The sequence below is a fragment of the Procambarus clarkii genome, chromosome 24 (assembly GCF_040958095.1).
Source record: "Procambarus clarkii isolate CNS0578487 chromosome 24, FALCON_Pclarkii_2.0, whole genome shotgun sequence".
Classification (NCBI taxonomy): domain Eukaryota; kingdom Metazoa; phylum Arthropoda; class Malacostraca; order Decapoda; family Cambaridae; genus Procambarus; species Procambarus clarkii.
In genome coordinates this window covers 21,163,867-21,190,945 of record NC_091173.1, presented here as the reverse complement: position 1 = coordinate 21,190,945, position 27,079 = coordinate 21,163,867, and the positions used below count along the sequence as shown (strand labels likewise).

The 27,079-nt window shown below is 38.1% G+C and overlaps 2 protein-coding genes and 1 long non-coding RNA gene across 6 annotated transcripts in view; 1 reads left to right on the top strand and 2 right to left on the bottom strand.

Annotated features, from left to right (window-relative positions):
• Positions 1–1,316, bottom strand: part of LOC138368112 (uncharacterized) — a 3,765-nt gene extending 2,449 nt beyond the window's left edge. Inside the window, exon 1 of the long non-coding RNA XR_011229486.1 lies at positions 1,208–1,316. This is a non-coding gene — a long non-coding RNA (uncharacterized lncRNA). The remainder of the gene's footprint in view (positions 1–1,207) is intronic.
• A 7,180-nt stretch (positions 1,317–8,496) lies between these two features.
• Positions 8,497–16,376, top strand: LOC123761625 (uncharacterized). 4 transcript variants are annotated; one of them, XM_045747673.2, is made up of 6 exons: positions 8,497–8,604; positions 10,218–10,641; positions 12,124–12,192; positions 12,755–13,414; positions 14,254–14,648; positions 15,611–16,376. In XM_045747673.2, the coding sequence occupies exons 2-5, from the start codon at positions 10,391–10,393 to the stop codon at positions 14,621–14,623; spliced, it is 1,350 nt and encodes a 449-aa protein (XP_045603629.1). In that variant the 5' UTR covers positions 8,497–8,604; positions 10,218–10,390; the 3' UTR covers positions 14,624–14,648; positions 15,611–16,376. The 4 variants fall into 4 exon arrangements, with proteins under 4 accessions (XP_045603629.1, XP_069186825.1, XP_045603630.1 ...); XM_069330724.1 differs by having other exon boundaries at positions 14,254–14,659; XM_045747674.2 differs by having other exon boundaries at positions 8,530–8,704.
• Positions 16,377–20,465: 4,089 nt separating this feature from the next.
• LOC123761627 (NADH dehydrogenase [ubiquinone] 1 alpha subcomplex assembly factor 4) lies at positions 20,466–26,930 on the bottom strand. The gene is made up of 6 exons (XM_045747676.2): positions 26,800–26,930; positions 24,822–24,979; positions 24,213–24,307; positions 22,593–22,685; positions 21,853–21,979; positions 20,466–21,187 (listed from the first exon to the last, which is right to left on the bottom strand). The coding sequence occupies exons 2-6, from the start codon at positions 24,976–24,978 to the stop codon at positions 21,012–21,014; spliced, it is 648 nt and encodes a 215-aa protein (XP_045603632.1). The 5' UTR covers position 24,979; positions 26,800–26,930; the 3' UTR covers positions 20,466–21,011.
• Between the last annotated feature and the right edge of the window lie 149 nt (positions 26,931–27,079).

The following is a 27,079-nucleotide window of genomic DNA, read 5'->3' as shown; positions in this document are numbered from 1 at the left end:
ACCTGGAACTTCAAGAACAGGAGGTCATAGATTGAAACTAGCTTAACACAGATGCTAAAGAAATATAAGAAAATTCACTTTCGCAAATAGCGTGGTAGACGGTTGGAACAAGTTAGGTGAGAAGGTGGTGGAGGCCAAGACTGTCAGTAGTTTCAAAGCGTTATATGACAAAGAGTGCTGGGAAGACGGTCTCATCCTGTAACTACACTTAGGTATTTACACACACACTAACTATAACTATATATATATATATATATATGTCGTACCTAGTAGCCAGAATGCACTTTTCAGCCTACTATGCAAGGCCCGATTTGCCTAATAAGCCAAGTTTTCATTAATTAATATATTTTCTCTATTTTTTTTCTTATGAAATGATAAAGCTATCCATTTCATTATGTATGAGGTCAATTCTTTTTTTATTGGAGTTAAAATTAATATAGATATATGACCGAACCTAACCAACCCTACCTAAACTATCTTTATAGGTTAGGTTAGGTAGCTGAAAATGTTAGGTTAGGTAGTCGAAAAAACATTAATTCATGAAAACTTGGCTTATTAGGAAAACCGGGCCTTGTATAGTAGGCTGAGATGTGCGTTCTGGCTACTAGGTACGACACACACACACACTATATATATATATATATATATATATATATATATATATATATATATATATATATATATATATATATATATATATATATATGTCGTACCTAGTAGCCAGAACTCGCTTCTCAGCCTACTATGCAAGGCCCGATTTGCCTAATAAGCCAAGTTTTCATGAATTAATTGTTTTTTCGACTACCTAACCTACCTAACCTAACCTAACTTTCTCTACTACCTAACCTAACCTAACCTATAAAGATAGGTTAGGTTAGGTTAGGTAGGGTTGGTTAGGTTCGGTCATATATCTACGTTAATTTTAACTCCAATAAAAAAACATTAACCTCATACATAATGAAATGGGTAGCTTTATCATTTCATAAGAAAAAAATTATAGAAAATATATTAATTCAGGAAAACTTGGCTTATTAGGCAAATTTGGCCTTGCATAGTAGGCTGAGAAGTGCGTTCTGGCTACTAGGTACGACATATATATATATATATATATATATATATATATATATATATATATATATATATATATATATATATATATATATATCGGACAATTAGGAAAAAAAAAAAAAAATTTAAATTATTTTACCTTGTACCTAGATCCACCAGGCCTGTTTGGTCTATGTTTCAGTACTTGAGAAATCTGGAAGGTCACATCCTCCTCCTCAACTTGTGGATGTGCGTTGATAGATGATTCTGTAAAATTAAGTTATTTATATAATAATAAATTCAGTATAACAATAATATTCTGTAAAATTAAAAGTAATTTATACATCAATCAGATAAAACTCTCCAGAGATGGTGATACACAACATATAAAGGACAAGCTTCAGAACAAAATATGCATTTAGGAATAAGGTTTTGTACATGTAGGTAGCACATGAGAAAATAAGTGGAAGGTGATCAAGTTTATATTAACATGTTAATGGCTTTGTTAAGGCTTTGCAAGAATGAAAAAATATTAATAATATAATATCACCTACCAATTAATTGTACATCATTTATAAGTCAATTATTTGCATTATTATTATTCAATACTAATGATATAAAAATGCATTTTTTGAAATTTTGAAATTGAAATTTTGAAAATTTTGAAATTGTTTCACAATTTTTGTTACACCAAAGTTGGAGTATGCAGCAGTTGTATGGTGCCCATATCTTAGAAAGCATATCAACAAACTGGAAACGGTGCAGAGACATGCCACTAAGTGGCCTTAACTAAATGCCATTAAATATGCCAAATATACTACATAAATATACATACTACACATGCACAATAATTGTCCTGGGACCTCTGATATTCCTAATATAATATATAGGGCCATCAACACACCTCCAGCTAGGGCCACCAACACACCTCCAGGGCCATCAACACGCCTCCAGGGCCATCAACACAACACCACCATCAACACACCTCCAGGGCCATCAACACAACACCACCATCAACACACCTCCAGGGCCATCAACACAACACCACCATCAACACACCTCCAGGGCCATCAACACAACACCACCATCAACACACCTCCAGGGCCATCAACACAACACCACCATCAACACACCTCCAGGGCCATCAACACAACACCACCATCAACACACCTCCAGGGCCATCAACACAACACCACCATCAACACACCTCCAGGGCCATCAACACAACACCACCATCAACACACCTCCAGGGCCATCAACACAACACCACCATCAACACACCTCCAGGGCCATCAACACAACACCACCATCAACACACCTCCAGGGCCATCAACACAACACCACCATCAACACACCTCCAGGGCCATCAACACAACACCACCATCAACACACCTCCAGCTAGGGCCACCAACACACCTCCAGGGCCATCAACACGCCTCCAGGGCCATCAACACAACACCACCATCAACACACCTCCAGGGCCATCAACACAACACCACCATCAACACACCTCCAGGGCCATCAACACAACACCACCATCAACACACCTCCAGGGCCATCAACACAACACCACCATCAACACACCTCCAGGGCCATCAACACAACACCACCATCAACACACCATCCAGCCAGGGCCATCAACACGCCTCCAGGCCATCAACACGCCTCCAGGGCCATCAACACACCATCCAGCCTACCACCACAAGCTTATATATATACTACACATGTCTAAGAGCAAATAAAAGAAAACAGTTACCTTAACTATTGAAGATGCAGCAGGATTTTGTGGATAAGCCAGCAGCCGTCCCTCTCGACACGGTTTTAAAATGGCGGCGACTACCACAACATGCAACGAGCCTAAAGAATGTCCAGCGCTAGCATTATCTAAACGCTATTATATATTATCAAGCAATACGGAAATCTAAAATAAAAAAATGATACAAATAATTGTATTAAATATTTATTTGCAATTACAATACCTCGGGAATATATTTTTGCGTTAGCAAAACATATTAAGTTCGTATTTAGTTTAACTCATTTAAATTCTTTACAAATAATAACCTGATTTTACCTGATGGCCATTAACATTAATGTTTTATGTTGATACATTTCATACCCTTATTATTTCAATATCTTTCTTTATTATGCACCCCATACCCATCCCGTGGGCGGTGGTGTAAAGGATTACAGAGGCACATAATGGGTTCAGGAACTGAACTCTCTAGTTTGTTTAGCTAAGCAAATAACAATTTTTGACGCTAGTTACAAAATTATTAATGTTATATATACATGTACACACTCTCATACATACATGTACATATATATATATATATATATATACGTATACATATATACATACACATGCATATTTATAATCACCCACACAAATACACACATCAATAATCTCTGTGTCACTTATTTTATACATGTTCTTGTAGAACATTCTATTGCGAACACATTGGGCGCTGCCCAATAAACTCGCCCCTCGGGGCAAAATTATTTTTTTTTTTTTAATCTTGGTGGAACATAAAATGGCCGCCTGTGTTTATGCTGTCGTCAGATGGCGCTGTGACGTCACAGATGAGGGAAGCACGTACTGCGCATTAATGCCTCGATCCCTCGTTATTTATTTATTTTATTTATTTATATATATACAAGAACGTACATTGGGGGGTTAAGACACAACATAGAGCTTAAGTTAGAATTATAATCTTGTAAAACCACTAGCTTGCATATATAGAGTTTCGGGCAAGTCCTTAAACTAATCTTTGAGCAAATTCTTAAACAGAGTTTTAGAGAAATAATTAAATGTAAAATTGATAAAAAGTGTTTAACAGGTACATTACAGCTTTACTTTACAAGTACAGATGATTTTAAGTAGGATAATTACAGTAAAATTGTCAAAAAATTGTTTACAGGTACGATGCAAGAATTTGACACAAAAGCAGATCAGAACAATACACAATAATGAACAAGGAATCCTAAGTACAATTAGGAAAACATCTCAGGGTTATACATTGGATTACTGAAGCACAATATGAGGATCATTACAAATAGTAATGCAGTAGAATATGCACTCATATTCTATTATTAAGTTAATATTAAGTTCCTTCCTCATGTTAAGTATCTTTGTGGTACTAGGGACATCCAAGGATTATCTTCAAGGCTTCGTTCTGCAAGTTTTCAAGCCCTTTAAGCTTTCTTTCAGTCATCAAGGCAAGCAGAGATGCAACATAATCCACTAGCTCCTTTATGAACTGGCGTTACTCTTGCGTTTTTAAGGATATCAGGGAATGTATGACACTCAAGGGATTTGTTGAACAGCAGAGCTATAGGTGGTGCAAGGGCATATGGGAGGCGCTCTTGTATACAATGGATGGGATTTCACTGATGTTCCCAGCTTTGGTTTTTAGTGAATGTATGATGGACACAACATCTGACGGGCTGACTGGTGAGAGGAGAAGAGAGTTTGGATAGCTGCCTGAGAGATATGTGTTGATATGTGTCTGAGTCTGTGGGATTTTACTTGCAAGGTTAGCACCAATCGATGAAAAGAAGCTATTAAATTCATTCGCCATTTCTAAGTCAGATGACAGTGTAAGGCCATCCTTAGAGAGTGTTATCTGGTTGTGGGAGTGTTGTTTAGTTCCCAGGATGTTAGAGATGGTATTCCATGTGCTTTTCATGTTGCCTTTTGCTTCTTTGAATCTAGTCTCATAATATGAAAGTTTTGCTTTTCTTATGATACTGGTAAGCACTGACGAGTACCTTTTAACTACTTCCATTGAATTAGGCCACTCCTAAATTTCTTTTCGTATTCATGTTTTTTGTTGATTGATTTAATTATGCCACTTGTGAGCCACGGGTTATTTTTTCTTTTATCAGTTACTTGTTTGGTAAGGAGGGGACAGTGAGTGTTGTAGAGGCTTAGAGTTTTGTAGAGAAAGAGGTTAGTTGATGAGTTTATATCCTGTGAATTATTAAATTCAGATTCCCAGTTAATATTGTGAAGTGCATTAGAGAGATTGCCTAAAGCTGATTCACTATGTAGCCTGAATGAAAGTTTTTTGGTTTCTGGTGGTGATGTGTCAATGTTTGCTATGAGGAAAGTAGGATAGTGGTCAGTTGTTCTGTCATAAATTACCCCAGATGTAAGGGGAGCTGTTATATTAGTCCAAAGGTGATCCAGGGTAGTGGCAGATGTTTGAGTGACTCGGGTGGGCTTGGTGATTGTGGGGATTAGCATACAGGAGTGCATGCTGTTACGGAAATAGTCAACTTGAGGGTTGTTTTCAACATTCAATAAAGAAATTCTGGAGGGCTTCTGTGCAAGGGTTAGGATGAGCTAGCCTAAGCATTTTTTATACCAATTTGACAGTTATTTTCAGTAACACGATAAACAACGCTCGGAATATTAAGTTCCTTTCTCATATTAAGTATCTTTGTGGTACGAGGGCACCCAAGGATTATCCTCACGGCTTCGTTCTGCAATTTTTCAAACCCTCCAAGCTTTCTTTCAGGATGCCTTAAAGTTAGTTTAGTTCATTTATTATGCATCCCATACCCATCTTGTGGGCGGTAGTGGAAAGGGTTGCAGAGGCACATAATGGGCTCAGGGACTGAACCCCACAATTCATTTAGCTAAGCAAGTTACAATCTTGATGAGCTATATATATAGTTACAAAATTCAGTATAAGTCGTCACATCAACAATGGGTTCGAGATCGATCACAAGTACAGTTTCTAAATTAAGCAACTGACATATGTGGAGAGCTAGTGTCACAATTGATATGTTTGTCCTGCACACCGCCCCCCATCCAGTGGGCAGCGGTGGATAGGTTACAATCACTTTGTTACTACTTACAGTTAGCAAACTGGGGATATTTGGCTAAAATTTCTGGTACCAGATAATTTTTGAATGAAATATTGACACATCGTGGTACATTGGTTATAAAATTGTCTCTGAATTCACTATCACATAGTGACGGAGGGTGTGCGAATAATTTTGTTGACAGTTAACATTTGGTCAGGTCTACATCGGCAGATAATGAGAATTCCCAGAAATACTTGTAACCGAGTCTAAGCCGAGCAGTAGTAACATCTAGAAGTCCTGCTGATTTTATTGGATGAACCATAGATGTGTCGCTCCTCTTGCATAATAGTATTGAACGAAAGTTAATCTCCCCAAACAATTTCGCGTTTTGAGCAAGTTACCCCTCCACTCTCTCCATTTTTTTTTTGGACATTCCCTGGTATGTGTGCGGAAATACTGAAAAGTGTATACTCTTTTCAACTTTGTCACCTTAATTCTCGTCCTATGTCTTTCATTTTGGTATCAATGCGTTCGCAATAGAATTCCCAACAGAACTATGTGCATATAATGTCAAAGACAGCAGCGCGCTCCACCCGCCGACAAGATGAATGTAGGCCAAGGGTACCAGAAAAGAAAGCTGAGCGTGATAATACTGAAAAGTGTATACCCTTTTCAACTTTGTTACCTCAATTCTCATCCTAGGTTTTTCAATTTAGCATCAATGTGTTCGCAATAGAATTCTCTACAGGACTAAAGGCATATAAACTCCAAAAGCCCGGCTTACCATCCGCAACAAACAGAGAAAGCGAGAGCGTGTTACCAGGGAGCGCACAAGAGCGATAAAATGTATACACTCTTTTCATTCTGGTCACCTCAATTGTCATCCTAGGTCTTTCATTTTGGTATCAATGTGTTCGCAATAGAATTTCCAACCGGAATTTATGCATGAAATGTCAAAAACAGCAGCGTGCTCCACCCGCTGACGTGATGAAAGCACGGCGGACCATCCACACAAAACAGAGAAAGTGAGAGAAAGTAACCTGGGAGCACTCTAGTGCAATGTAATGTGAACACACTTTTCACTTTGGTTACCTCAATTCTCGTCATATGTCTTTCATTTTGGTATCAATGTGTTCGCAATTGTATCTGCTGGCATTTTACCCTTTGCTTGGATCTGAAGGGTTTTAGGCTCACCACGATGCAATCTGATAGTACCACACGTGTATATACCTATCTTCAAGCAGCAATTCACTCATTCAAACCGACTTATAATGGTTATCCATATATAAATGGTAATCTTTGTTCTACCTGTTAACCTGTCATATGAAGAAAGATTGTCAAAGCTTATATTACATTCTCTAGAAAAGCAAAGAATTAGGAGTGATATATGGTAGAGGTGCACAATGGGATGAATGGACATAACAAAGGGGACATTAATGGGGTATTAAAAGTAGCAACACAAGACAGAACTCGAAACAAAGTGTAAAAATTGGAAAAATTTAGATTTAGGAAAGAACTGTATGAGTAAATACACTGGGTTTGTACCTTAAGGTTCATGTATGCAATATTACAGAGTTCCAGTTAACTCCCATGCATGCAATTAATTTATGTTATGTTTATGTTTTTTATGTTAAAATGTTTTTGTTGATTTGTTTGTATATTTTCATAAGTAAAGCATGCTTACCGTCTAATCCAAGTTTTATGATAACTTTACAATGTTTAAAACATAAAGTTCAATATATATTCTGGTTTTCACACAGGAATTATACGTTAATATAACATCATAATAACGTAATGATGTCGTGTAAATAACGTTATACTGACGTCATATAAATGTTATATTTATGTTATAAGAACGTAAATTGGATAGCTTTACAGAAAGTAAACAAAAAAAACTAAATGTTGACTGAAAATTATTTATTCTTAAATATAAAGCATGAAAACATTATAATACCATAGCATTTACTATTATTTTTAAATTTTTACATAAATCTTAAAAAACTGTGTCATAAGAATATATGTTTTTAGTTATATCCTTTGGTTTTAAGAATGTCAGATATACGTATTTATGTCAAAAGTTACAGTATTACCTTTGTGGAACCATTTAAAACGTCCACAAACGTTCTGTGTTTGCTGGGTGTCTTGTTGATCACTTGTGACACCTCTTTGTGTCACTTGTGACACAAAGATTATTGATGTGTGTATTTGTGTGGGTGATTGGATATGTATGTATATGTGTATATGTGTATACGTATATATTTGTATGTATGAGGGTGTGTACATGTGTATACAACATTGATAATTTTGTAACTAGCGTCAAACATTGTTATTTGCTTAGCTAAACGAACTAGAGGGTTCAGTTCCTGAACCGATTATGTGCCTCTGTAATCCTTAATTACACCACCTCCCACGGGATGGGTATGGGGTTACCTTACCTTGAGGTGCTTCCGGGGCTTAGCGTCCCCGCGGCCCGGTCGTCGACCATATGGGGTGCATAATAAAGAAAGAAATTGAATTGACATTGTATGTACTAGCTCTATCTATAAATCCATCAATTTATGTAAAATCTCTTGTATGTATGTACCTTACCTGAATAAACATTTATTATTTATATTATAAATTCGCTACTTTCAGCAATTTGGACCTGGCAACCCTCGAGTGTCCCAGCGCGCACACGCGCCCGGGCTGACCCGAGGCCGCCAGTCTTCACAGCACCGCTCATCTCTTCACCTTAGAACGTGAAAAGTAACAAATATTCATCCATTTTGAGTGTCGCTGGTTCATTGCGAGGGGCGGGACATGCGATTGCCTCGACCAGGACCTACCAGGAGGCTCAGAGCGCCTGGTAACAGCTGGAAAACAATAGTTTGAAAGGATGTTTACAAACACACACACACACATGGCCGTGATCAGCTGATCTCTCGGCCCGAGCTCTGTGGCCAAATTCAAACCCTTCCAAAAATATTAGCATGGTTGTGTTAGTCATTTATATATGGTGCTATAGTGGTTTCCAGTTGATTGTGTAGCAGGTAAGTGTTTTTAGTCTATTGGAAGAGTTTAGGCTCAGGTTCGGTTAGGCCGTGTTGGGTTATGATACTTGATTGATACCTGGTTGATGGGGTTCTGGGAGTTTAAATTTAAATTTTGCCCCGAGGAGGGGCGAGCGGTTCTGGGAGTTGTACTACTGTATTTGCTTGGGTTGGGTTATACTGTATTGGTTGGGTTGGATTATACTGTCTTTGCTTGGGTTGGATTATACTGTCTTTGCTTGGGTTGGATTATACTGTCTTTGGTTGGGTTGGGTTATACTGCAATTAGATGGGTTGGGTTAGGCTGTGTTATGTTATATTGTATTTACTCGGGTTGGGTTGAACCATGTTGGGTTATACTGTATTTGCTTGGGTTGTTGGGTTATACTGTATTTACTTGGGTTGGGTTAGGCCATGATGGGTCATACTGTCTTTGGGTTGGGTTAGGCCATGTTAGGTTATACTGTATTTAGTTGGGTTGGGTTATTCTGTATTTGGTTGGGTTGGGTTATACTGTATTTGGTTGGTTGGGCTATACTGTATTTGATTGGATTGGGTTACACTGTATTTGGTTGGGTTAGGCTGTGTTAAGTTGAGTAGGTTTTAAAATCTATTGGCAAAGAATCTGTTATGTCACATGTATCCTCTGGCTCGACCCAACCAAACACGACTTGACCTGACCCACACCAGCTGGACCTAAACTAACACAGTCTAATCTAATGATACTGATTGTACTGTATTAACAATTTGAAAATGAGCTTTGTTGAAATGCTTATGATTTGACTACACCCCATACAAAGTGATCTATATTGACTGAAACCTAAGCAAATGGCTTGCTTAACCAAGTGAAATCTACCATCTCCAGAAGCATGACTGACTGGAAAGGGCAAGTTGTTAAATAGTAGTAGGTCGTTGACCAAAACACACACTGGAAAGTGAAGGGACGACGACGTTTCCTGGACCTGGACCATTCTCGTCGTCCAGGAATGGACCATTCGTTTGTCCTGGACCATTCTCAAGTCGATTATCGATCTCACAATTGACTTGAGAATGGTCCAGGATGGACTGAAACGTCATCCCATCACTTTCTAGTGTGTGGTTTGGTCAACATATTTCAGCCACATTATTGTGACTCCTCATCTGCAAAGTAATAGGTTCTTCCATTTACCACTGTAAGTTCCAAAAAATGATTAAGAAGGTAAAGTTTGAGCATTGCTTGGGTCACTAGGTGCATTACACATTTGCCAGTGATGGTCCGAGTCATCCATGTTTGTTACATTACTTTATTTTGAAATAATTTGTACTACTTGTGTTTTGTGAATTTTCCAGGTACTGTGCAAGGTGAATCCACTGGCCATTTTGTGCTGCCCCACCGTACAATGTTCCAGTAAAATCAAAGGTGGTCAAGACAGAAATGAAATGACTATCCCTGTTTAAACCTAGGCCTGAATTGTAGTGCTCAGGGATAAAAACACTGAAAGAGACCACTCAAGACCTTGACAATGGCAACGTACGGCCCAGAAGACCTGGCCTCGAGGGAGTTGTCATGCCCCATCTGTTTTGAGGATTACAACGGTCAAAACACCAAAAGAATACCCAAGCTGCTACCCTGTCTTCACACCTTCTGCAGCGATTGCACCAAAAAGTTGTGGAAGAGTAATGGATCTATCGAGTGTTCCATGTGTCGGATGTTACATGAAGAGGTCAAATTAGATGACCTCTTGGACAACTATGTGATAGTTGAGCATCTCAGGTGTGTGCTCTTTCAATCTCTCTTTGCATGCTCTTATTAAACTGAAATACTGAAGTTTTAAAGATTTATCTAAGGGTTCTGGTAGTAAAGTCGGGTACCATTCTCGACTCACAATAGAGAATTACTGGGTTTGAATCTTGGGCAGGACAGGAACGATTGGGCACAGAGTTGAGACTTTTTTTCATATATGGCTCAAAATGTTGCTAAAAATCTAAACTTTTTAATGGTAATAAAAAATAAATATTGGAAAACATTGGCATTTAACTAATGTAAATTTATAATACTGTACAAACAAAACCTGTGATCTTCAGTAATTGTGTATACAGTATACATGTTCAATTTGAAGCCTTAGATAGCCTTACTAATGAACATGCATTGGTATAATTATAATACAGTACCAATGAATTGGTATAATAATTATGTATACCAATGAATGTTTTCATTAGCAAGACTATTTAAGGCTTCAGATTGAGCATGCATTTAATGTTTGTACACATTGTATATTGGATGTACTGGTACCATTATTTATTGAATATATATATATATATATATATAATATATATATTATATATATATATATATATATATATATATATATATATATATATATATATGTCGTACCTAGTAGCCAGAACTCACTTCTCAGCCTACTATGCAAGGTCCGATTTGCTTAATAAGCCAAGTTTTCATGAATTAATTCTTTTTTGACTACCTAACCTACCTAACCTAACCTAACCTAACTTTTTCGGCTACCTAACCTAACCTAACCTATAAAGATAGGTTAGGTTAGGTTAGGTAGGGTTGGTTAGGTTCGGTCATATATCTACGTTAATTTTAACTCCAATAAAAAAAAATTGACCTCATACGTAATGAAATGGGTAGCTTTATCATTTCATTAGAAAAAAATTAGAGAAAATATATTAGTTCAGGAAAACTTGGCTTATTAGGCAAATCGGGCCTTGCATAGTAGGCCGAGAAGTGCATTCTGGCTACTAGGTACGACATATATATATATATATATATATATATATATATATAATATATATATATTATATATATATATATATATATATATATATATATATATATATATATATTATATATATATATATAAATATATATATATATATATATATATATATATATATATATATATATATATATATATATATATATATATATATATATATATATATATATATATATATATATATAAAATAATAATCCTTCTGATGTATTAATATACAAAAGTACTTGAGGAAATTCCTGTTTCAGTTCTTCCTCCTTGGTCTCACTGTTATTTATATATTTATATATATATATATATATATATATATATATATATATATATAATTTTTTTTTTTTTAAGTTTTGCATGTGCTGATTTGAGTCATTTCTAAAATGTAGCTACTAAACATGTTTAGAGAAAATAGGAAAAATCCATGATTCTAAGTCTTCTGATTTTACATTTCTATTCGGCAGGAAAGAGCTGGAGAAGCGAGACCATGAGCTGGCAATGAGAATTGATCAGGGTCTATGTGACTTGGACTTGTGAGTCTAGCTTTTCCTGTGTTTTATTGCCATGTCAGGTTATAATCTTTTCCCACATTTCATTTTGTAGCCCATGCTGGATTGTTTTTGTCCAAACAAAAATTAATATATGTACTGTTACACACAGAGATCACACTAGCGTGATGCATCAAATGAACAAATCCATAAGGGCCATGACGAGGATTCGAACCTGCGTCCGGGAACATCCCAGACACTGCCTTAATCGACTGAGCTACGACAGGGTTAAAAGGGTTGAAACCGAAGTTCTACTGAACTTACTGGATCTCGTAGCCTCTCTGAGGCACAAACCAGGATTTTACACAATCCCCCCTGCACCCTTTGAACCCTGTCATAGCTCAGTCGATTAAGGCAGTGTCTGGGATGCTCCCGGATGCAGGTTCGAGTCCTCGTCACGGCGCTTGTGGATTTGTTCATATGTACTGTTGTTGCAAAAAAATTAGGATTGCTAGGCCAAGATTAATTTTAGAAATATATAACTTTTTATATTTCATAATATATTTGTATGTCTATGTAATAAAATGTACTTTTCATCACCAAACAGTGGCATCAGCAGTAGAGACAGTAGACCCAGCAGCAGAGAAAGTGCCGGTAGCAGGCACAGCAGCGCCAGTAGCAGGCACAGCAGCGCCAGTAGCAGGCACAGCAGCGCCATTAGCAGGCACAGCAGCGCCAGTAGCAGGCACAGCAGCGCCAGTAGCAGGCACAGCAGCGCCATTAGCAGGCACAGCAGCACCATTAGCAGGCACAGCAGCACCATTAGCAGGCACGGCAGTGCCAGTAGCAGGCACAGCATTGCCAGTAGCAGGCATAGTAGTGCCAGTAGCTGGCACAGCATCGGCAGTAGCAGGCACAGCATCGCCAGTAGCAGGCACAGCATCGCCAGTAGCAGGCACAGCATCGCCAGTAGCAGGCACAGCATCGCCAGTAGCAGGCACAGCATCGCCAGTAGCAGGCACAGCAGCGCCAGTAGCAAGCACAGTGATGCCAGTAGCAGGCACAGCATCGCCAGTAGCAGGCACAGCAGCAGCAGCAGTAACGAGCACAGTGATGCCAGTAGCAGGCACAGCAGTGCCAGCAGCACCAGTAGCAGGCACAGCAGTGCCAGCAGCAGGCACAGCAGTGCCAGTAGCAAGCACAGTGATGCCAGTAGCATGCACAGCAGTGCTAGCAGCAGCCACAGCAGCAACTCTTTTGGTTTATGGTCAGTATATACAGTATTGTATTGCATATGGTGTCCAGCTAAAGTACACTTTTTTTTTATTTAATTTTAATTTTAAAAATTTAATTTTAATTATGCTAATTTAGTCTAGAATGGTATTGGATGGTTAAAGTGATATTTCATGTAGTGTACATCAGCATTGCAATTGCCTAAAGTACAAATGTTAAAATTTATCTGGCCAGTACAGATGTGAATACTGTACAGGTGTTTCCTTATATTTTGACTCTGCTTTCTCAGTACTGTACATATTTAAATGGTCTAATCTTCTCAGCAAGTCTCATCTGATTTGGCTTTTTGTCTTTTTGTTTTATGGCTGTTAATTGATTCTTATTTCACCTTTATTTACTTTTCATATTTTCTCCTTCCCTTTTATGCTTTTTAAAGTTTTTCCCCTCTCATAGGGAGCTGCCATTACTTCAGTTTCCATGCTTTACTTTTCCACCTTTTTTTGTCTAATCTTTGGCCTTGTAATGTAATTACTCCCTCGTCACATTTTGCTCAGTTTATCTTAATGGTTTGGTGCTTTCCCCTGATAATTCCCTTCCCTTCAACTTGATAATGATCCAGGAACTGAATCATCATTGCATACATTTCACATGTGAGGTTGGGCAATTAACATGTTATTTTATTGTATTTTTGACCCTAATCACCTCTTCTGTTGCTGCTGTGCAGTTCTGCACCTGAACCCACTTTGCCCTTCAATAAAATGAATCCTCCCCCAATCACAGAAGCTCTCCCTCTGTTTTCATTTCAACCTGCACCAGTTCCTCTCATGTTCCCTTCCTTATATATTACTGTATATTATTTCTCTTCCTTGATAGGCCAATCTTGAAACACAAAACATTGAAGTACAAGGCTACCAAGCATCGTCCTACTCCTAGCATACCCCAAACTGTGTGCATACAGCCTACAAAGAAACGCCAGCGCCAGGAATTTCTCTGCTGCTCCTCACAGCAGGAACCCTCGACTAGCTACACAAACAGCCCTACGCCACCTCCCCGGAAATGCAAGAAAACTCGTAGATTTTCAAAATTCCCAACTAACCATGAGGAATGGACAAAAATCGGTCATTCCATTGCATCATTACAGGCCACTGTGATGCAGGTCACAGCAGCTATCCAAAAACGAACACATGCTAAACAGCATGCATGTTCAACAGCTGTCTCCCACTTCAGATCCCACAATTCCTGACTGAGGACTACAATCTCAACCTCAAGTGAGTTACATGTAGGTCTAATTAAGTTTCTTTAATGAGCATAAAATCCTCTAGGTCTTGACCATCTTACATGGCATACATCTTGCTTCACCTCGAATAATGTAACTGGGAACGTAAATATAGTAATTTTTTTAAATTAAATTAAATAGGGTTCCAACTTCTCAGGGCAATGCACTCTTAAAGATAGTGAAGAATGTAATCTTGTAAAATAATGCTAGGTTCCTTGTGGGAAAAAACAAATAGGAAGTGTTCCAGATGGTGGAGGGAGGTGGATGTTGTGGTGAAGGTAGTGAAGAAGTTGGTGGTGGTAGCTAATGTGGAAGTGGCAGGAGGGATATTGTAATGGACAGTGCTGGGTAGAATTGGTTACCAAGAAGGAAAGGTTAATGCATTTGTATATACTGTACTGTAATGTATTGTGTATATGGCAACCCAAGAAGAGCACAGTACATGTTGTATAAAAGGGTGAGATACTGGAGTGTGGTAGTGCTTGTTGACCAGACCACACACTAGATGGTGAAGGGACGACGACGTTTCGGTCTGTCCTGGACCATTCTCAAGTCGAATGTGAGAATGGTTCAGGACGGACCGAAACGTCGTCGTCCCTTCACCTTCTAGTGTGTGGTCTGGTCAACATACTTTAGCCACGTTATTGTGACTCATCGCCTGCATGTGGTAGTGCTTGTTTACTCAAAATTATATATTTTGGGGACCTTACAATGAATGTACTATAATGATATTAAAAAGAAATCAATACTTATAACCTTACATGTTTACTTTTATTCAATTTTTATTTGGGCTGATGCCTTATTCCATGAAAGTAAGGAAAGAAGGTACAGTATTGATAATCTATTAAGTATATTTTTTATATAGCATTTATTCTGCTGTATATTGCTGTATTTTACTTAAAGAACAATAAATATTTTCTTTACAGCAAATACATGTAATGTTTATGATTACAGAAATGACATTGAAGGTGATGACAAAGATGACTGAAGAACTTTAAGAAATTAAAGGTAGAAGTATGGGAGCATGATGGTGATCCTGAGCAAGCAGCAGCAGCTATCCTTTTAACTATATAATGCTTGTTTTTTATTACAGTATTATCATTGGAAGAGACGGAAGTCGAAGGTAATAAATATATACATGGTCTTGATGAAAAATGCCAATATATTTGTTGGCGATACCATTCAGACCATTTTTAATATGAATGGAATTAGATTGATTACAATTGGATAGTCTGTGTTTATTAGTAGCCAATTATCAGTGTTAATAGGTATATGGTATATCTTGGCTCGGTCAACTATACAGATTTTTCTGTGCCTTCATTTCAGACCACTTGATGAATTAACACGGCTTCCAAATGTAATTGTGCATGCTGTTTAATCAGAAAAAATTGTAATGTTAAGCGTTTGTTGGAACTTAAAATTATTGGGAATGTGGAATTTGTTAAACAAGCTGGTTTTCCCAGTTTTGTTTTTATCTTGGTTACATAAATTTATATTTGCAGACAAAAATTACTTCTTAATAAGAACATTGTGAGGTCATTGATGTTTGGAAAGTATTTTTTGCAAGTGTTCATTTTAAGAATGTTTGTATGAAAATATAGAAATAGTAATTGGGAACTTTTGTCATATTTTAGGGTTGAACATTATTTGTTAACTTTTAATTTCATCTGTCTGTGACCCTTTGGAATTTTTAAGATAAATAAAAGGAATAACTGCCTCATTTGTCATTATATGCCATAGTTATAGCCAGGCCTGTGATTCTGTCTTCATGAGAAATGAATGTGATGTATAGTAATAAAAGATGGTTATACATTTTGATTACATAGTGAATCTGTAATATTTGACCTTTGGTTGCAAGCATCCTCTGGAATGGTTTCCCACTAAAGGTAGAACTAAGTAAAAAATTAGTTTCATACTTAAAAGAACTGCCATTTCCATCCATTTGCTATATTTTATAATTGTATGGTGGTGTTACAACATTGCAAAGGACTAAATGTGTCTTCTTAGGGGAGGGGGAGGGGGGCTCTGGTGGTTCCTTCAAGCCTTGGTGTAATAACCCTGAACTACTCTTCCCCTACTCCTTACATAGCCTTCCCGGTTTGGTGCCTTCTTTTGATAATTACTTGCTTACTCTTCCCCTACTCCACTTACTACCCCAGCTCAACATTGCTTGCAGATCACTGTGACCATCAATGATCTGCCAGTTTATATTGAGACTGGAATATTAAATAAGGAGGAAACAAGAGAAGGGATTATTAATTTTATAATAATAAAGAACTTAAGTGATACTGCCACTGCCTCCCTGACCATCTCTTGAATGTGTCTATTACTGAGCCCCCAGGAAGGAAAGAGATAATCATGAAACTCGTGGGCATATAAATCTTGGGAATTAATTTATATAATTTTACTTATCGAGGGTTCAGGGGCTTCCAATTCAGCACAGGAATACCACATAAAAATGACTGCATTAATCAAAGGGGAACAGATAACTAAACACAAATACATTAATACACTTTATTTAATTTAAACAAGTAACTTGAAATCAAATTGAAAAATATATATCCTACTCTAATAAAACATTCGTAAGAGGCAATTGGTCTGAATTACTGAATATATATGAATGCTCAAGAGAGCACACTACCTTAATCCTGCAATCTGGCCTGATGTTGAATGGCTTGCCCACCAGGTCCTGAAGGGACCTATCTAAAGTCGCTCCCATAGACACACTGACGAATATTTTTTCTAAAACTCTGTGGAATAGGCTCCTCCCCCTCTTAGGTTTTCCTAAGTCCAATTAAGTCCTGCCTTTCCAAGCCTAAGCCAATGAGTACAAAGTCTTGCTCTAGTCTGAGGGCCCAGCCAATGGGACGTCTGCACTACCCTGGGCGACTCCTCCCACTAGGCCTCCCTGAAAGTTATGTTTTATTCCCGTAGACTTTTGAATCATTCCCACACTACAACAGGAAAGCACACAGCCAAATGGCCCCCAGCCACCGACGCAACATTTGAGACTACAGTTTATGACTCCTCAATTTGTCATTGGTAAAAGCAAGGCAGAGGAAACGATTGGAAATAGGTTGTGAGGAAGATTAGGGAATAGGGGATTGGAAGAGGACTGGCCTGAGACGGTCGGACAAATGTCCCTTGCCTACAAACGATGAGTTTATGACCGAAGGTGGTCACCAAGGGAGGGCAGGAAGGAAAGGGGAGAGCTATGATCTGCACAGATCATGACACGGAAGAGATTGGAACTCGCCCTGAAATTGCCATTTAATTACATTCAACACTGAGATTTTGCATACAGGCTTCAGAGACATCATCTACTGACTAGCCGTTTTAGCTAGTAAAATAAACGTATAATTTTGATTATGATGGTGTTTACATAGCCTTCCCAGTTTGTGCCTTCTTTTGATAATTACTTACTTATGATGGTGGTGATACCTTCTCTGGCTGGAAGAACAGGAATTCATAATCTAGGAGAAAAGGACATACACCATCAAGAGGGAATTGTTAGCCCTCCCTGCCCTCTCCCCCCCCCCCCTTGCCAATGCATTTTCATGTTTTTGTTATATCGCCCCCTTTTTTAATGTTTTGTTTTATTTGATTACTAAAGGCCACTTGCTGGCAAATACAACGAAAGGTTAAAAGTTGTGAATTTCTTGGAGTGCCTGAGCTTCCAGACAGAAACTGACATCAGGTATTTCCCCTTTGAATTCAACCTATCCTTCAAAGAACATCGCGTTGTAGGAGCGAGCCTCTCCGGCTTGGTGCCTTCTTTTGATAATTACTTTGTAGGAGTGAGCTAGGTTTGTTTTAGCTCCGCATGCGTTACACAAGACCAAAAATTGTCATACAGTACTAAAAAATGGAAGCGGCTCCCAAAAGTGACTTACTGTCCAGTATTCTGTTTTGGGTCCTCTGGTAGGTTAGTAGAGGCCAATTTAAATTGACCATTTTCTTGACGTTGGGGAAACCGTAAAAGGACAGACTGCTGAATTGGCACACTAAATGTCCTGAAACAAGAAACTGGTAACTCTCGGGGCCTCTGGTATTGTCAATGAGCATAGAACCCAATTCTCGGAGAAAGCTCAGGGCACCCTTGCCCAAGGAGACGTGTCTCAGATGCTATGGAAATTAAGTGTTCCACAACATCCTTCTAGTTTCTTGTATTTGATTTTACCCTTTCTCTGCGGTTGGCTGCACGATGTTGCTCAATACATTAGCATGAATGGTTGTCAGCCAGGGTGGACAGGCATGCAAAACCCCACTATATCTTGATACCCAGATGCACCCCTCGCCTGCCCTCCCAAATGATGTACAACGTGACAAGCATTACCCAACTGAGGAAGTGGACATGGCCTAGGTCCATTGTGTGGACGAGCTGTTTGTTGTGGTAGCGGGGCTTGGTGTAGGGAGTGACAGTGGAGGGGAACATGGGTGGTGGTGGAGGAAACATACAGGCAGAGCTTCCCTTGTTGCGTTTGGTATATGTTTGGGAGGCATGACATCTTACATAAGGCCTCTTAAAGTTAAGATGCCTTACCTAGGTTTTTGTAGGTACAGTACAGTAGTTTAAAAAAGTTAAAAAATTTCAACCAATAGCAAAGCAGTTATCACAATTTAAGATCCCTTTTACCAGTATTCTTTACCCACTAAAAAGGGGTTAAAAGTAAACATCTTGCAGAGCTATGGTTGGGATACTATCTGTGATGCCACTTGCATTTGCTCTTCTAGACAAATGATTGTCTATCTCAAGCATGCAAGTGAAAGCCAAGTGTGGTTTGCCACTCACTGACTTGCAATACAGGAGAACTTGCTTTCTGGTTGGCAGTTTTATTCATAAGCAAGAGTGCAGAAGTATGAAGTGGTGGGGCCAGTTCCTGGAACACCCGTGGTATTGGTTGAAAGCGCCTGGATGTCTGCACTGAAAATTTCACATATCTTCGACTAATTGGTCATTTTGGCTTAGACAGAATTTTAGTTAGCTAAATAATTACCTATATACAAGCCATCCAGGTAAATAAGCAAAGGTATTGGGAGGAGAGGATGCAAAATCCTGTTGTTTCACTTCCCAAAATTAGATTACAGTATATCTCTGGTTCTAATGGTGCTTTGGGGTAAAGGTAATAAATTATTTTGTGGCTGCATATATTGTCCGTTTCAGAAGGGTGACTGCTAGAGTTTAGGAATCCTACAGGGAATAATAATAATAAAGGTATTTTCCTAGGAACTGATAAGTGTTGGTTTACTTTCCTTTAAAATTACATCAGTGTTGCAGTTGTTTTGAACAAAAAACTGAATAATGGGAGATTTAACAATGAGAATATCTACAGATTTAATAGACATGGTCATCGAACCTATTTTAATGACCATGTCTGGTCATTAAGCTGAACTATATAAGGGAAAGATTCCCCACGTTAAGGAAACAGTATCATAAGACACCAAGCCAGGAAGACTCCATCAGTGTTCTAGATATTCAAAAGCTGCTAAATATCACTTGTGTGCTTTTGCTCTCGTATTGGCATCCCAAAGCGAGCGATATCATAGGCATCAGATTCATCAAGGATTCTATTGATGGACGTTAATAATGCACGACATACGGTCATCTTGAAAATCTGGACATTATGCAAAGTGCACGACTAAATGGGACAATAATGAGCAGGGCAGTATATCATCAAGTACCTGCGAGTTAAGCATGTATGGTTAATATGTAACCTAGCCAAAGCCATTTGCTACTAGGTACATTAAATAATCCTTTTTTTAAACTAATTACATACTGTACAATATAAGGAAATACAAAATTACTGTATTTAATTTTTTGTTTTTATATAAATTATATACAGCTTCAGAAAATGGTAAATGCATTTCTACGAACTTACATTATTACACATTAACTTGGGAATATTCATCAGCCTTAAAAGATACCAGAAGTCTATACTGTACTACCAGTCTAAATAAATTTAGGCAGGTAGGTTAGGTAGCATTCAAGAATGAAACCAAGTGCTGGAAAATTACTGACATTACAGCACATTGAAAAAATTAATTTCTTTAGGTAGACAACAATTACAAATTAAGTTTCAATAAAATAGAGAATATTTTATCTTTTTGTTGAAGTTATTTGTATTAGAAATGAGCAGCGTGTATGGAAATACTAATCAAAACCTGATAAATGTATCAAACTTATTTAAATTGCCACCAATATTCAGCTGTCAATTTAGCCCTTTGCAAATGCAAATAATTTGTATAATTGACACATTTGCCCCTTATATTTTTTTATTTTCAACTGTACTGTCTTCTGTAACAACTCTACGGCCAACAATTATATATTAATAGTACGCATAAACAGAGGTGATAATCAACCCTTTCCTTTGCTCTCGACACTTTTATCATCATTAGTAGCACTGGTGAGTTGCTTCAGGGTGCCTGAAGCAGTAATTGGTGTGTTCTTGAGTGTTTCTTCACTCATCTTCTTTGTTTTATGATCCTCTGGGACTATAACTACAAACGTGTTGAAGTGCTGAAGAACTTTTTCTGAAATTATGAAATAATTGTTTTAAATACCTGTATATGTAATAGTTGTGATAGTTCTGCCTTCTACTTCAAGGAAAAAAAGTATGGGGAGGGGACACATCTATTCAATATCTCATATACAGTCGTTACACAAAAACGAGCAGAACTACAGCAGCTTAATTACTTCAATCATCCCTGTGGTTAAATGCTCAATAAGTATTGTATGTGTAGTGCAACAGATCTACTCCACCTTCACAGCAGCACTACTGTGCAGGAAATATGAATATAATGTACTGTGTATCCTTTTCCCTGTTTTGTCATCTTTGGTCACACTAGCACTACATTGCCAGTTAGAAGTTGGTTCTGATCTCGCCACCTCCACATTTCCCTTTTAATAAATACCAATACTCATTATTTATGACCAAAACAGGACTGAGGTGGCGAGGATGATGGAGGGTAGTGTGTTGAAGGCATTGCGCCTCTGGTTGGATTAATGACATTACTGTAGTGCTGTACCTGAAGACGAGAAGCCTCTGCCTCCTCTCTCATTATACAGTACTATACACTTAATATACCATGATGGTACAGTATATCCAAAATACAGTACATTCATTTCCTTTAATGAAAAGCATCAACAGTATACCTGTCAAGTATACTGACATCATATACATCACATCAACACATACCTGTCAAGCCGGTATCCAATTTATATTCATAGGAAATTTTCTTTGCTGTCCAAAGCTCGGGATCCTCATGATGATGTGATATGGCCTTCACAGCATCTCTTAAGATTATCTTCCCATAAGGCACAACCTAGGCAACACATTTGCTTTTATTAAAACAAATTCAAACATACTTTATTTAACATATAAATAAAATATAGCAGTCAAATTTGGAGTCTTTATCAGACATCAATTATGGCTTTACTGAAATCAAATACCTAGTTAATAATTGAATTCAAACACTATGAATCCAAATTATAGTTTGCACCAAATGTAGATGCATCTAGGTACGATATTGCTTGCTTGTGAAATCTTGTTTCCTCTCATAAATAAATTATATTAATTTTGTTGCATTTCAAGTGTAGTTTCCTTTACAACCACTTACTCCTCTTCCTGATTCTAGTATATGTGGTCTTCATGATCACTACCACTTCTCTTTCTAGTTGAAGTATATCTACAAGCTTAAGCTCTTGAATCTGAATTTGTTAACTATTCCCAAATATCATATAGCATATTATGACTTGAGATGGCTATAATGGTTATTAAAGGTAATATGAATAAGTGGAAACTGGAATTTTGATGGATTGTTGCTGCTCACACAATAACAAGACTGTCAAAATAAAAACATTACTATATAATGGAGAAAGTGTTAAAAAATTTATGGCTATTCACATAAAGTTTTGCAAATTGCCTTCACACCTTACCTTTGGCTCAGAGTATCCAAAATCTGCTTCGGAGACAAAAGTGCGATTCGTTGGCAATGGTCGATTAGGATTCTCAGTAATTTGCTGTTGTAGCTGTGGATAAAAATTTCACATGTAATGCAAATGTAATAGTAAGTCAAACATGTGGAACATGAGCTGTATTGTCACAAAGTCTTACATATGAGCACCTATACACAACACTGCAAACCAGACATGACAAAGCAGATCTCATTGAAACTTAAAATACTGAACAACCTGGAGGGTGTTGATCTGGAAAATTTCTTCAAATGCATGCAATGACCCTGCATGTGAGGCATAACAACCCATGCCACGACTACCAAGTTAATAACATTACATTACAGCAGATTGATGAAGAAAAGGACCTTGGAGTCAAAATCCACCACTCGATGAAAGCTGCATAGCAGGTAGGGGAAGCAGTCAAAAAAGGTAACCAAACACTTGGAATACCTTTGACTTTAAAGAAAAGAAGGTAGTGATTCAATTGTATAAATCTCTGGTGCACTCCCATTTGGATGACTGTATCAAAGCATGAAGACCTCATCTTTAGAATTATAAAGCTGCTCTCAAGAAAGTGCAACACCGGGCAACAAAAATCATTCCAGAGCAAAGTCAACTCACTTATCAAGAACGATTGAGAAACATTTGATACTTAAAATACAGTACAACCTCGATTCAACATACCCCGATTCAATGACTCTCCGGCTAGATCGCACACTTTTCAGGCCGGATTTACTCACCCAGATCGACGAACAATGGTTCACTGAAGCGGGGGATGTATGGATTTGCTTACGATGTTGGAACAGAGTTTACAAACTGGTGGAAAACTTTCCCATTCTATAACAGGTTACAATTAATAATTCCCTCATTTGATAAGTTGAACCACACAAGTGGACCACACAAGTGGACCACACAAGTGGTCCACAAGTGGTCCACAAGCTTACGATGTTGGGACAGAGTTCACAGACTGGTGGAAAACTTTCCCATTCTATCACAGGTTACAATTAATAATTCCAGTATATGACAAGTTGGATCACACAAGTGGACCACACAACAAGTGAACCATATGAACCAACTACCAGCCAGAATAGTTCACACAACAAGTGATGCATATTAATCAAACACCAGCCAGAATGGTCCACACAAGTGAACGACTGTTTCCATTACTTTCGTTCACCGATTTGTAGCACATGTATCTTTGCAAATTTAAAAGCTGAAGCGTGAATAGCTAGGTAATGTGTACCTGGCACCAGCTGCATATCCACTTTGTGGACACTTCTTACTACTATTCTTCTTTGAGCATCAGACAGGTGCTTGCATCTCTTTATTACTGCATTATCCCTCGGTTCCAGTTAATAGGAGCTGTTCTCCTTATCAACAAAATGTTCTTATTTTTTAAGTGTCTAAAATAAATTTCTGAAAATATTTTGATGACAGTTTCATGATGCTGAAGCCAATAAGTTGGAGATTTGTTTAACATTTTTAAGTTATTTTACATAATTCAAGTATTTTTCGCTTCCAGGCCTCCAATATGCACAGTTTAAGGGTTAATATCTAGCATAAGTCACCAGCTACATGCAAATGATACTGTGCTGTACCTACCAATGGATTTTCTGAGGTAACGAACACTTCTTTGAGTCTTTCTAATAAGAAATCATCTTTTTCCTCCATATGTCTTGCAACTTCTTTGGGCTGAGCTGTAAAAATGGAGTTAAAAATAAATATGATTACTGTGCTGTATAGCTAAATAGTACGAAAACCAGACGATATATATATTTATCTAGTTCTATTACAATATGTGAACTGTAAAAAGTTATGTTGAGAGTTCAGTTTTGAAGTGGAACATAGTATCAAGTAATTTTCTTAAGAAAAATAATGGACATTAGAAGGAGCAATTGTGCGATGTACCATTTAACAAACACTTAAAATCATGTAATGATACTGAATACTGTACTTTCTACAATATGCAAAATAGTGAAATACTGTACACTGAAACACCAAACATGAGCATTCTTCACCATCCTCCACCCTTTATTCATAATCTAGCAACAGCAGAATTTACTTATTAAACACATTTTCTACTGTACATCAAATTACATACTGATTTTGAAATGAATATAAACAAGAAATAAATATTAATACTTCTAGATCAAATTCATCCCGAGGTAATGTCTATAATTAAGGGAAAATTACAGGAAATTTAACATTTACCTTTGATAGAGTCTTCTATAAGTTTTATAGTTGACTTGTGCCATGGTGCTACCGGACGTTTCTCTTTAGCAATTTCCTTAAAAACTCTTGAATCCAAGTTGTATTCTCTTAGAGGTTTGGTTGCCCTTCTACTCAGTAGAGAAATTATTTTGCCCATCCTAGTAGAGAATGAAATTGGATGTTAATATTTAATGTGTGTGTGTGTGTGTATACACAAACATGCACTACCAGGCTTGTAGGGGTCTGGTAGCTGAGCAGACAGCGCGCAGAACTCGTAATTCTGTGGCCCGAGTTCGATTCCCAGACCAGGCAGAAACAGACGAGAAAATTTTCTTTCACCCTGATGTATAAGTTCACCCTATATAAGACTTTTTTCCTAACATGGCCCATGATTAGTTTACTACCAGGACCCCAATTGATGATAAGGGTTCAAACCTGGGTCAATACTGCTCATCAGGCGTGATGGACTTTTATTTTTCATCAGTCTTTAATTGGTTGAGAAATTTCATCAACATTGTCAATTGTATCTTATGTACTGTATGTCTTAATGGATTATTGAAGTCTATATGGGACGGATTTAGTGCATACAGTGGGATGGTCGATTATTTTATTGGCCTATTTGTTCACAGCTTCACTGTGAAAGATAAGTTTTTCACCGACTCATTTCACCTGGGCAGGGACGGTGTTACATTGGACGTGGCCTGTAGCACAGTGGTTAGTGGTGTAGTTGGCTCACAACTGAATGGTCCCGGGTTCGATTCTCAGGTGGGATAAGACATTTGGGGCATACTTTCTTACACCCAATGTCTCTGTTCACCAAGCAGTAAATAGGTATCTTTGAGTTAGGGAACTATTTTAGGTTGCATCCTGGGAACCTCAATAAACTTAACAGCCATCCTGTGCTGAGCAATGGGAAACCCATATACTGTATACACAGAAATCACTGTAGCGTGATGCATCAAATGAACAAATCCACAAGGGCCGTGATGAGGGTTCGAACTTATGCCCGGGATGATCCCAGACGCTGACTTAGTCGACTAGGCCACGACACGGTAAAAGAATTGTAACCGGGAGTTCCACCGACCTCACACAGACCCTTATTACGGCCCTTGTGGATTTGTTCATTTGATACATCACGCTATTGTGATTTCTGTGTGTATTGAAGTGAGGGCAAAGAGGTAGAACAGCTTGTTGGCAGAGCCCGAGTGCATGGGGGAATTGTATAAAACCCTGGTTTGTGTCTCAAAGAGATTGCAGGATTCGTGTGAGGTCGGTGGAACTCCCAGTTACGATTCTTTCACCATGCCGTGGCCATAAGAAATATTGCCGGAACAGCTGTGGACATCTTCAAGAGAAAACTAGATAGTTTTCTTCGAGGAGTGCTAGACCAAACAGGCTGTGGTGGATATGTGGACCTGCAGGCCACTCCACGCAACAGCCTAGTGGACCAAACTCTCACAAGTCAAGCCTGGCCTCGGTCTGAGCTTGGGGAGTAGAACTCCCAGAACCCCATCAAGCAGGTAGTCGACTAAGGCAGCATCTGGGATCATCCTGGGCGTAAGTTCGAACCCTCATCACGGCCCTTGTGGATTTGTCCATATATACTGTACTTTATGTAAATTCACTATACATCTGTAAATAGTTCCCCGGGAGTTGTTCAACTGTTGTGGGGGCTGCATCCTGGGGTTGGGTTAGTAGTTCGACCTTGGAAGCCTCGATATATGCCCAACATGTACAGTATATATACACACACACACATACCCACTGGCTTCCTGTCCCTCCGACAATACCAAGTAAAATATACTTATTATATCCTTCATAACATTTAACATCGATCCCCCAATTAACACCTACACTGAACTCTTATAATCCCCACCATATACATAACCCTTAACATTATGGGTAACGTATCTCACGGCTATTGCTAGCAATAAAATCAGACAAATTTTAGTAAAGAGTAGAAAAATATCATTATTACCTATAATATACGCGAGGTGCCGGCGTCGTCTGGCCATCAGCTGCTGGCTGACAACACCGCACACTACCTGCCTAAACCCCTCCTGTCCCGCTGGGATAAACACCTATACTTTTATTATTGAATTTATTTTTAATTATTTATATATATACAAGCGTTCTTACATTCTTGTATAACCACTAGTACGCGTAGCGTTTCGGGCAAGTCCTTAATCTTATGTTCCCCGGAATACGACCCAGCCAAATCGTTTAAAAAATAATTATTAGTAATAATTTATCAATAT